The sequence below is a fragment of the Podarcis melisellensis genome (assembly GCF_964234715.1).
Source record: "Podarcis melisellensis genome assembly, chromosome: 1".
Classification (NCBI taxonomy): Eukaryota; Metazoa; Chordata; class Lepidosauria; order Squamata; family Lacertidae; genus Podarcis; species Podarcis melisellensis.
In genome coordinates, this window is record NC_138528.1 from 87,170,830 (window position 1) to 87,183,248 (window position 12,419).

Below are 12,419 nucleotides of genomic sequence, written 5' to 3' on the forward strand. Positions count from 1 at the left end.
GTTCATAGACAAGCTCTCTTCCTAAAGTGATAACAGATTAGGAATATCTCTTCTTAGCAAATATCACCTTTAAAAATATATTCTCTTCTCTATTGTAGTTAGCTCCTAAGTGACTTTAGAGCAGAAGTGGGGAACTAGATTCAGGCAGCAGGCTGGATCCCTAATTCCCCCATCCTCTGTGGGTCAACACTGACAGGTGGGCAGGACCTTACATGTGCAGCTTCAGATAAGGCTTGAATTTGTCAAATGAAAATTTCAAGACAGGCAAAAAACCAAAATCAATGGAGCTTAGGAAACATAATGGGTCATATTAAGTTCTGCTGTTCTGCTCACGCAACAGACTTCTGCTTGAACACTCCTTGTGCATCATTGAATCTACTCCAGAGAATTGTGGGAACCTCCAGAGCAGATTTTGGGTGCTCCTAGAGGGAAGAGGAAGTCCTATTGCATAAACGGAACTCTGCTTGCACAGCATTGGATACAACCCAGTGTATCCAGAAACAATAACAGAATCTTATAGCGCCCTAAAGACTAGCAAATGTATTGTGCTGTTACCTTTCATGACCTAGAGTTCACTTCTTCAGAAGCATGGAGTGTTGTCCTCAGCTGACAGGTATATATACCCATGAGGAGGAAAATGTGCAAAGTTCAGTGAAAGCTCAAGTGTATGCAAAAGCAGCACAGTGATTCTTCAAAACCACAATAATAGATGATAACAAACTTATCACCAATAAATAACTGATTGCCTTATTTGCACAAGGTTGTGATCAGTGACCTAAGAATCCTAGGCTGCCCTCCTGCTTGTTTTTCACTCTGTACAAACCTTTTGTCTGCCTTTCCCTTTCTCTCCCTGGCAGGATGAAGGATGGCTGATGGGTGTGAAAGAATCCGATTGGCTTCAGCACAAAGAACTTGACCAATGCCGAGGAGTTTTCCCAGAGAATTTCACGGAGCGGGTGCAGTGAGGTCCTGAGGCTTCTAGGTGGCTTCTCGGCATTGAGAAAGCAGAGGTGTTTCCTCTCTCCCTCTTGCCCTGGGGAAAGTCTAAAAGTAATAGAGAGAATTTTAAAGGGAAGAGAAGCCTAAAGGTTGGATTCTTCACAGAAAACAAGCTTTTAGAAGTACATTGAATTCAAAGTGTTGTTATCAAATATATAGGTAATAAAGAAAGACAGGTTGAAAAACAACAACAACTTTTTCCCCCTTTTAATTTGAACAGTGTTGGTGTTCAGGAGGTTTGCCACCAAAGTGGCTGCGTCGTTTTGTGTGAGTTGGACTTAGGGTAACTCCAGCATCATAAGCCTCAAAATACTAACTGCTCCATTACTCTGAAATGACATACTCTTAAGTTTACCTTGTGGGAAGGTGCAGTTAACCTGTCTTGTGTCTGAGGCTGCTTATATGGCATCCCCTAGATTTCAGACCCTGCACATTATTCACACCTGCTGCCATAAGCCCAATGCCTGTCATGCTGTTGAAAAGAAATATGTAGTGTACAGTGTTCACAAATTATGATTATATATATGTGTGTGTGTGTGCGTGCGTGTTTGTTCATCCTTGGGGGGGATGCAACAAGAACTGTGATTTTCTACATATAGTGCAAACAAAATTACCTGCAGATGCACATCGGAAAGAAAAAGGAGGAAGTGACGCCTGATCCAAAGCTCCTTCAAATATGTGTTTTGATATAGTATATTGGCACTTCCTTTTCTTTGAAAAAAGATACTGTAAAAGTATAAACATGACTTCATTTGATTTTTAAAATTATTATTAAAAAACCCACTCTGTTGCTGTTTTGTTAAACTGAATTTGGAATGGGCGTCTAAAATCATTTTACTGGATTTGAAAGGCTAGGGTGGAGAGAGAGGCGCTGTAAAATACTAACACGGGGAAAGACATTTGCAGTTTTTGTTTCTTCCATATTTTGGAGAACTGCAGGCAACCGCACAACCCTCGCCCCCCCATTCATTTGTTTTATCTCACCTGCAGTTTGTGAACAGCCTGAACAGCTTGAACTTAGAAGTTTTGAGCGGCTGCAGCTGTGTGTAGTAACTTGCACTGCTTGGCAAATCCAAGCAGCTGTGTCACCTACCAGTTGCTGCTCCATAATAAGAAGTTAATACCAGTCCATACAGTTTTACCAGTGTGGCTGGCTCTGGAGAAAGGAGCCTTTCTGGGCAGCCACAAAGATAAAGAAGATCCAGTGCTACACCTGCCATGTCTCTGATACCTGTGTTGTGCACTAGCAATTTTGTCACTGGAGGCAAATAACATGCCCTTGTGCTGTTACAGCCTCCTAGCACTTCTTGCAAGATCATTGTTTGTGGAAAGCAAACTGCTGGCACAGCAGTTATTGCACACCACCCACCCTAAACATTTATTTCCCAGTGCAATGGCTCATAGGATTAAGGTGGGAAAAGAAAATATATTAACAAACAAACAAACAAACAAACAAACAAACAAACAAACACAGTGGATTGAACTTTCTTATTTTTAAACCTTTGCAACATAACCTGCCAGCATGGCACTTTTTCAACTTTTATTTTAGGAAACCCTGTTCCTCGAAGGCTGCCATGAGCTTTTCAGGGGGAAGGCCTATAACAAGAGGGCCAACGTCAGCTTGCCCACAATTAGAGTGCGGAGCTGGGTGTTGTCTAGGGTGCACTGTCTGTTCATGCCAGGCCAAGTGCACTGTTGAATTGGATGTGCACCCTAGAACATGCCCTGGACCCCCCTTTTTTTTGCAAGGCCACGGGCTTACAGAGCATATATGCAGGGGTAGCCGAATAAAAGGTAGAAAAAGTTTCTGCATGGTAGACAGTTGGAAAACCACTCCTGCCATTTATACAGTTGACCTCATATTGCCTCCATTGCTCCTGTTTTGTTTTGCTATGTGTATTGCTAAGTTGCTAGGCAGTTTTTATTGTTAACAGTGCTCTAAGTATTAGTGGCAACAAGTTGGTTTTCTCCCGACACAACTGAATCCTGCAGTGTTACTTGAATAGCTGACACAGCTACTGAGCTCTTCACATCCTTTTATGGCTGGGTTCATTTACTTCCAAGTTCCACTTTGGATTTTTTTTTCTATTTTATTTCTTATTTGCCTTGAAGGGATTGCTTTAGAACAGGCTACCTCCTCCTGCCCTGGAATACATTGGAAATCCTTTGTATTGACTAATCTTATAAAAGATAAACTGCTTTTAGCAAAGCATGGTATGCTAAGTTACACCACTTTATATATATATATAAATAAAAGTAAAAAAAATCAGACCAGCTTAGCTTATATAATCAGAGGGTGTGTGAGAGAATTCAGGTGCAAAGCTTTCTTTCACCCAATAAAAAGTGAATGGTCCAATTTTGCATTGTGGATATAAATCATTATCCAGAATTGCTGCACAGCCAAGAGTGCACACAAAAAAACCCAAGGATATGGTGTGTGTGTGTGTGTGTGTGTGGTAGATTAGTCACAACTGCATATGCAGTTACAACCACTTTATCTGTGTCTCATGGAATTATTCTTCATAACAGTGTTTTGAATCTTTTTTTTTAATGGCTCAGTGGGTCTTAACCCTCCACCCCAACACATTCTAGATTTTGTGATGCTCCCTTCCTTCAGCCAAAGTTGCATTGTTTAAATTCCTCTGTATTCCAGAGCTGCTGTCTGTTAAAACTAGCCCACCACAAGGTTGTACGTTGCTGTGTTGTTGATGGTTGCAGTAGCATATCCCAATTCTTGCATCATTTACAGCCTCTCCTAAAAAACTCTCTATATTTTTATGCATTTGTAAAACAAGTTGTCCTCCTTTGAAGGGCAATATTGGAAGGCATATCTAAAGGAATATCAATTTTAAAAATACGTTTATCCTGTAAGGAAGGTCTCATTGTAAAATCTATTTTTATGAAGAAACAAGGGGGGGAACCCCAACCCTGTGGATTTTATTTTAAAAAGATAATTGCCAGATTCATGGTGTAACATTTAGGCTGTGATCCTGTACTCACTTACCTGGAAGTACGCCTCATTGAATTCAATGGAACCTACTTTTAAGTAAACGTGTAGGATTATACTGCTAAACTGCTTCTGTAGCTGCTAGTGCATAGGTATTTGTGTAGACTTCTAATCATTGTCTCTTTTTGTTTGGTCTTTGTGTTTTGATTTTCAGGCAAGTATTGCAAAAATGTTTCTGATCAGCTTTTCATTTTGTTGTGGGAAAACAGCCATCCAGTACTGTATTATGTCTTTAATGATGCTTTATTCTGAAGCTGTACAAAATGGTATAGCTTTTAGCCTTTAAAAGAACGGTTGATAAGCTTGTAGTTTTCAGGTCTTATTAAATTTTCTTCAGTTGCTGCAACAGGGAAAGGGGTCTGTCTCACTGATCACTATTTGCTCCTGAAGAAATCTGCTCAATAAAGGGGGAGTTCAACTAAATAAAAACCATATGGCCTGGATCTTCTACAAGATATACTGTACACACAATCCTCAGCGATGTTACTAAATGGTTGTGGACAGCAGGTACCCTGAAAGAAAAGGCAGATAGATTTGCCCAGTGTAAACAGGCAACTAGTGAATGACCCATTTGTTTTAAAGATTGGGGAAAACTAGAGAAATCCTGACTGTTCAAAAATATCTGCAGATAGGGTATATCCAAAATTTGTATTGGATTGCATCCAATAAAATTGTCCATTGGTGCAAGGGTTGCTGCTTGAGCAGTGGAACATCTCCTCCCTCTCTTTCGGCACAACTTCAGATCTGCTCCAGAGGGTTGAGGGGAAACCCCAGAACAGGTTTGTTGGGGTTTTTTTGGCAGAGGGGGAAGGAAGTCCCATTGTTCTTCTGAGACTCTTTATACTAACTGGGCAACTTCATTGGAGATAACCCATAGGTGTCATATCAGTTAAATTGTTACAGCCTGCCCAAACCATCCAGAATACATAATTTCTTGAGAATGTTGCAAATTCTGTCTGAGAGATTCCCAGTGCCCTCCCTCCAGAACTATGGGTCCTACAATTCCCTAGAGAGAAGAATTCCTATTAAACTGGTCTAAGGGACTCTGTAGTGTAAATATGCGCTAGGAAGAAGACAGTTCATGGGCTACTTCCAAACGTGATGCAACTCCAGAAAAGAAAATGTTTTATGTGCCTTATCATAATCCCTAGAAGAGGGGGTAGCCACTCTGGTGCCCTCCAGATGTTGCAGCCAGAGAAGATGCCAAGTGGAGTCCAAAAGCATATTGAGGGCACCACATTGGAAGAATATACCATGCATTTGTTTTAAGAAGAATTCTTAAAGGTATCAGCAGCCTTCCACCAAAGCAGGTGGGGGGAGGAAGATGAAGTCTTGTTGTGCAGGTGCAAGTCATTGCAAGAATGGTACCAATCCATTGGCTACAACCCAATGCTTTGAATCAATTACAAACATTCCCTGCCCCTGCTATCAACATTTTCCTCCCACCTTGGTTAAAAGTTGGATGTGCAGCTTGGTCTTACTTATAAGGTTGCTTTACACACGGTACGTTTCCTAGATATGATATCCTTTTGATGGATGAAATTACATGGAGGAAACATGCATCTTTTTCGCTATTTGTGTAAATTCTGGGAGGCCACAATTTGTATCCGATTAGCATAAAGTAATAGACACATCTGCTTCAAAAATGATGGTGTGAACGGGTAGTTTCTAACACAGAAATGATGCCAATATAAGAAGCTTGGTTTGTTATGTTTGGTCATGTGTTTCTGTTCAGTTTGGAAGTGTCATCAGAAGGCATTGCCATTTATTTTTTAAAAAACTTTTTTTAATTAAAAAAAGTTTATCTTTATTTTGGTCTGAGATGCTTAGAGGTAGGCATACACTCAGTAAATGATGCTTCTTCCTACGCATGGTGTCTTAGAAACAAAATGCAGTGTGGAAATTTTATCTGGGCTTAGGCAAAGAAGCAGGAATTGTGTTTTCATTATTTTAAGCATCCCAGCATGAAATATATCCTTGCTTGCCCCACCTACCAAAAGGTGATGCACACAGCACTGATGGGCAACATGGAACTGTTTCCTGTTCCATAGCAGGATAATTTATTTACTGTAAATCAGTAAGGGGTGGGCATGAGGAGAAGAGTTTAGCAGTTACTACCTATGGTAGAGGATGGTGAGAAACTCCCTTATGGACCCCACTATTCATTCACATCCCAGAAGTGATTATTGGCAGGATTTAGCTTTTAGAATGCATGGACTGCTATGTTCACAACATGCCCTATTCAGATGTGCTGAAATGAGAAAAGAAAAATGAGAGAGGCAATATAGTTTCAGTTTGCTAGTCTCTGGACTCATTTTTAATTTGCAGGCAACTCACTGTGGCAAACTCCTTTGTACTGAATGTTTGTGACCTGTTAAGTCTCTCTTGTAGTATTGATGAGCTTTCATGTCCCGCTGAAGAAATAATGGTACAAAGGAAATTTGATATCACATAGTGATGGATATCAAGCCTAGTGTTATAATGGAGGGTGTATGTATGAGGGATGCAGTGCTTAATTGATCAGCGAGAGTAATCAATTAAAATATTTTTAATTGACTAAAAATTGTGCCCTCAATCAATCATGCAACAGATTATATAATATATTGCAGATGGCAAGCACCATCTCAAAAGAAGCATTCTGTTTCTTTTTATTATTATTTAAATAGGGTTTTTTTTAACCTTGGCTTTTAGGGTGTCTACTCTCCTAAGGTGGATTACACACAATATTAAGACACTACAACATTAACATTTCAAATATAGCTATAAGTGACAGAACAAAAATAGCTGTAAGAGATGAAACAAACAGTTCTTACATAAAGGAACCATAAAAACACCTAAATGTAGACCTGCTTTTGTAAAGGCCAAGAGAGATGAGGCCACATGTATTTCCATGAGGAGGCTATTCCAAGGATACAGGACCACAACAGAAAAGGGTTTCTCCTGTCCTGGGTACCCAGAAACCTAACAACTTTTGCCATGTATTGGAGAACAGGACTTCACATGCTGATCTTAAAGCTCGGGCAAGGGCACACGGATGCAGGTAGTCCTTGAGATAGCCTGGTCCCAAACCGTTTAGGCATTTAAAAGGTTAATAGCATAGCAGAACCTTAAATTCACCCCAGAAGTGAACAGCTAACCTATAGGCCAAACTCTGGTACTTGGACCTTTAGGTAGAGTGCAATGCCATCCACTACCAGCTGTGTACCACCATCCAGATTTGCAGATTTCACAGTCCACATCACGTCCATTTTGTCTGGATTAAGTTCCAAAAGAGATGTTCTCCGCTCTCTCCTACACAGTAAGGGTGTTTCCTCTGAGATGATGCCTGCAATGACACTCATTCCTGCATCATCTCTTCTTGATGCAGGAATGCCAATTCCACCTGTTGAATGAAATGTACACTGATTCAAAATTTCTTTAACTGAGTTGCTGCCGTATCTTGTGTGGGTTTTTAGTATGTCCTGATGGATGAGAAAGTGAAGATAGGAAAATAAGTGATGTAGTTGTGTATTTCTTTTGACCGTTATTGTGATAATTGCCTGAAGGGTAAAAAGTGTGCTTCCAGGGGAAAGGAGAATTGACAGCATCCCTTGCTCAAATGTGTTCATTGCAATCATCACACTTGCAATTAAATTAATGTGCATTTTGGGCATGGTGGCATCATTTTGGTAAGCGTATTTAAAGCTTGGTGCAATCTGATACACACCTGCTCTGAAGTAAGCTACATTAATTTCAGTTAGACTTATTCTCCAGGAAAATGTGTATAGGATTGCAGCATTAAGCACCTTCTACAAAGCACTATCTATGCTTGGGCCTTGTTGCATCCTGAAGAAGCCGAAAGTTCTTCAGGTTCTCAACAGTCACCTGACACCTCCCTGAAACAAGTCCCTCTTGGCACGGCATGATTCCATATCATTCAGACTTCAGACTCTCACAACAAGGGCCAGGTTGTAGATATACCATAGGAAAAATTTGGTAAAAGGTGAGTCATTTAGCCAGTGGTATAACTAAAGATTCTGAAAGAGCATTACAAGCACTATGTATTCAGAAAAAAAGCATGGTGGCTTGTGAAAACCGCCTATTTAAGGATAAATAGCTTCCCATAATGACTCCAGGAAAATGTAATCTTCTCTGCTGAGCATATGAACCAACTTTAGTCTTGGAACAAATTGGAAAACTACTTTTGTTGGGCTCCTTGGTCAAATATCACTGCAAACTCCCTAGTGACTTCAATATAGGATTTTTTTTGAGAACCACCCTTCACTGATCAATAGTTTGTGAGCATATTGTGCTACTGGCAAAAGGTAACTAAAAATGACTGCTGTAGGATTAGGGATTCCAGCCTTTATATGAGCCCAAGAGTTCAGTTGTGGTTTAAGAGCGCTGTTCATAGGTCAAGAAGAGTTGAACACCGAACATAGCCAATTTCCATGTTTAAATAAGGTCCTCCACATCTGCTGCAGGTGAGCAGCTTAGGGAATAATGACTGGGCAGAGTACAGCCTCAGTGTTTTAGGATTGCAAGAGCTCTTTAATGTTGAGCATCAGAGAGTGGATTCTCACAGTTCCCCTCGGTGCTCTAGTAAACACCAGCTTTTCAATAATGTTTTGAAGCTACCAGGTTGGAAAAAGGAGGATTTTTCCTCTGGAAAGCTACATCCTAGGGTTGGGACATGAGTTATTTGCTTCTGCTCACTTGGAAGAAAAACATAACACTTGTGATAGGTCTCAGTTGGAAGCCATGGCTGCATCTTTGCTAACTGGAGTCTAGCTTTCCCAATATCAATATAGGGAGGCTGTGAAGAAGAGCATTCCAACTGGTACATGGCTTCTTCATGGCCTTTGTAGCATATGAATGGCCAGGCCATTCTGAACCATATACACATGGTTAAAATAAGATAAAAAGTAAAACTCCCATTGTTAGGGGTTGGAATGTGTGGAGGTACCAACAATCAGAGTAGCTTCCTAGGGAGAGAATGATATATTAAATGTGGCATTTAGAGAGTGGATTTTGGGTGGAGGGGAATGGGGTGATGCTATATTAGCTAGAGCTGGTCAAACCAGAGACAAGGTGATAAGGTTTAGGTAATCTTTCTTGGCCTGAATGTCTCCCTGCTTAATGAGTTTCCCTGAGCAGTAAATCAAACTCTTCCTTCTTCCCTTTGCTATGGTATAAGGTATACAAACTCTGTCCTTAAAAAGTTGATAGCCTTTTAACATGTCATACTTTGATCCTCCATGTCACCCCTATTTATTTTTGCTGTGGGGACACCCAATAAAGCTGGGGATTCTGTATTGTTAGAAAATACAAATGCATGGGAATTTGCAATTATATTTTGCCCTCTTCTGCTTATGTAATTCTGTCGCCTGCAGCCAGACAGAATATTCATATTTGAGGCTTTCTGGATCGTATCCCTGCTTTCCAACACCCCTCTAACTCAATGAGTTTGACTCTCTGTACTTGCTTTCTTAAAAAAAAAAATTCTTCTGTTATTTCAGCCACTTTGATCCTGTAACTCACAGAACACCTGATATTTTGGGTGGCGTTTCCTTTTGTTCTGCAAAAAGAAAAGAAAAAAAGATTCTGGTGTACTGAGAACTGTGACTCCTACTTTTAGTGACATGTACTTAATGGAATTATGGATTTATTTATCCCGTATGTTCAGAAATATAATTTTGTGTCATCCTGCTTCCTTGTGTACTGTTGTTTTTGCATTGTCTCTTACACACATATCTTTATACCTGTGCACGAAGTACTGTTGTTGTCAACCTTTGCAAGATCACAGATCTATGGATTTCATAGAATCAAAGTATCATAGAATTGTAGACTTGGAAGGGACCCTGATGATCATCTGGCCCAACTCCTTGCAATGCAGGAATCTCAGCCAAAGCATCCATGACAAATGGCCTTTCAAACTCTGCTTAAAAGCCTCTGGTGGGGGGGGGGGAGAGTCCACAACCTCTCGAGGGAGTTGGTTCCACTGTCAAACAGCTCTTACTGTCAGAAAGTTGGCCGCACTAGCTATTAACTTCTGGGGTGGACTACTGCTCTAAGTGGGGTCGCCCTTTAGGATAGTTTGGAAATGGTAATTATTTCTTTAATATATGTATGCCCTGCTTTTCTCTCAAGTTTTCTCCCAAGTCAAATGCACCAAGTTTTCAAAGGCCTGTCTGAATAAGAAGGTTGAAAGATCTGCAGTGGTTTCCAATTTACTACCAAGCTCAGTTTAAGGCATGAACACCCACATATAAAACATGCAAATGACTTAGGCCTCAAATATCTGAAAGCAAGCTTTCTTCTACATCAACATGCCTGAGTATTAAGGTCAGCAGGGGAGGTTCTGTTGGTCAAGGGGTGGCAGTGTGTGAAAAGAGTTGTGTGGTGGCCACAAGATTGTAGAACAATTGCCCCTCTGCTATGTCTTGTGCCATCATGATATGCTCTTGACAATTGGTCAAGACAACTCTTTACTAAGGCCTTTGGTCGAGAAGACGTCTTCTCTCCTCTTGTATTGCTGTTCTGTGCTACTGTTATTTAGTTACTGGTGGTTTTTTTTAATGTAAATTGTATTAGGCTGGGGTATAATAAGAAATAACAGTGGAGTGGATTGGAGAGAACATAGTCATGGAAGCTGAGTGAGGTATGCAGTTCTGGATTCACACAGAAAGCCCTTGATGAAGTGGGCCAGTCTCCTCCTTCCCTTTAGTATGAGAAGATTATTCCAGTTCACAGAGCTAAGAAACAATGACATTTACTTTTATTTAAAACTGAAATTATCTGCTGATTTTGTTTTGAGATTCACAAATGCACGTACACTTTCTGTTTGCTTGCTTCCGAAATCCTGATGCCTTACACTTGGAATATATATTTTTTAAGCTTCCCATTATTTCAATGCACACTTGCTAGACTAGTCCTGCAACCTGCTAACATGACTTCATGGTGGCTCGATCAGGAATGTTTTCTCAAGGCATGCTGCCAAGCACCACATCACCCATAACCTTTCAGAAAAGCTATGACTAAAAGCCAGAAATTGGTGTGTTTATGCAACACAGACCTGTTACAAATTATAGCCTTGAATAAAGCAAGCACAGAACTAAAGCAAAACGTTAGTAGGAGTCATGCCAAGATGTGAATTGAGTGCATCAGCGCTAGAGCTAACCAGGGTGGCAAAGCAATTGATCTGGAGACTGACATTTGACAAGTGCCACATTCAATCCATATTTCAGTGCACACCAGGCGTCGTGTGAATTGGCCTTGATTTTGGATTAACCAGCTTCCGGCAAATCTATAATAAGAATTACATAGGTGATCTACTTGCCACCTCCTGCAATGGACTCTCATTGAGAGATTTGTGGTCTAGGATGATGAATTTTGGGATTTTCCAATGAGAAGCTCCACATGCTGCTCTTCATTAAACACTAAACAATTCTATCTTTCGTCACCAGCTCAGGGTGTAACTAACTTCCATCTCTCTGCAACTTGGGGTGTGCTATAACTAAGTTTAACTTATGTTTAAATGCAATAAAAGTCTCAATGTAATATTGAATGTTTGCTCAATCAATCAACCTCTGCACCCTCCTTATGATGCTGATACCTCCTCCGCACAGAGTGTCCTTGGCAGCAGCCAAAGCAAGACACTCAGTAGGACCATAAATTAATGATGCTGCAGATTTGGGGCTGGCAGCTTTTGACTTGTGCCTGAAGCCAAATAGATCACAGCATCTACTGAGCCACCATGTCCCTTTCCTCTTCATTAGCAGCCCAAATGAACTCCCAAGTGTGATTGGCAATCAGTCTGTCCTGTGTTCTCTTCAATTTGCAAGGCTATAAATAAATCAGACTGGGGCAGCTGCTTAGTAAGAACCTATGATTCATTAACTTGCTGCTGGCACTTAAAAGATCAAGCTCTTTGCCTTGGACTGCTTCTGCTAATAAAGGACTACCCATCTCTGTGGCAAGGCTATGAAGCTAGCTGGTTTGTGATTAGCCAGTAAGTGATACACCAAGCCAGTAAGGTGGTTGGACTGCTCACTAAAGCACAGCTAATATTCATGTCTTCCCTCCATGAACTTTCTCCATGAGGTAACTTTATGATAAATCCATTTATCCCTGTCATGGATGGTCCTGAAGCCAACTTAGACAGAAGAGTAACATAACTGCAATTTTTCATTTTTTGGTGAACCTGCGAGCAACCAAGGAAGAGATTCACAATGGTGTCACTAGGTTTATACAAGAGTATCCAAAGGATGTTGACCTTAATCTAGTCCAGTGTTTCCCAAAGCAGGCAATATTGCCCCCTGGGGGTTGCTGGAATGATCCAGGGGGCGATGGTAGCCTTGGGTGCAATTGGGGGACATTGAATAAAAATAAGGGGGTGGTGGAAGCATAAAGAAAGAAGAGAAGAGAAGAGAAG

At 40.7% G+C, this 12,419-nt stretch overlaps 1 protein-coding gene across 19 annotated transcripts in view; it reads left to right on the top strand.

The window, feature by feature from the left end:
* BIN1 (bridging integrator 1) overlaps window positions 1–9,694 on the top strand; it is a 117,520-nt gene extending 107,826 nt beyond the window's left edge. For all 19 annotated transcript variants that reach the window (XM_081885675.1, XM_081885687.1, XM_081885688.1 and 16 more), the window contains one exon: window positions 858–9,694. In XM_081885675.1, coding sequence (XP_081741801.1) covers window positions 858–965 — 108 coding nt within the window. In that variant the 3' untranslated portion in view covers window positions 966–9,694. The remainder of the gene's footprint in view (window positions 1–857) is intronic.
* Window positions 9,695–12,419: the final 2,725 nt, after the last annotated feature.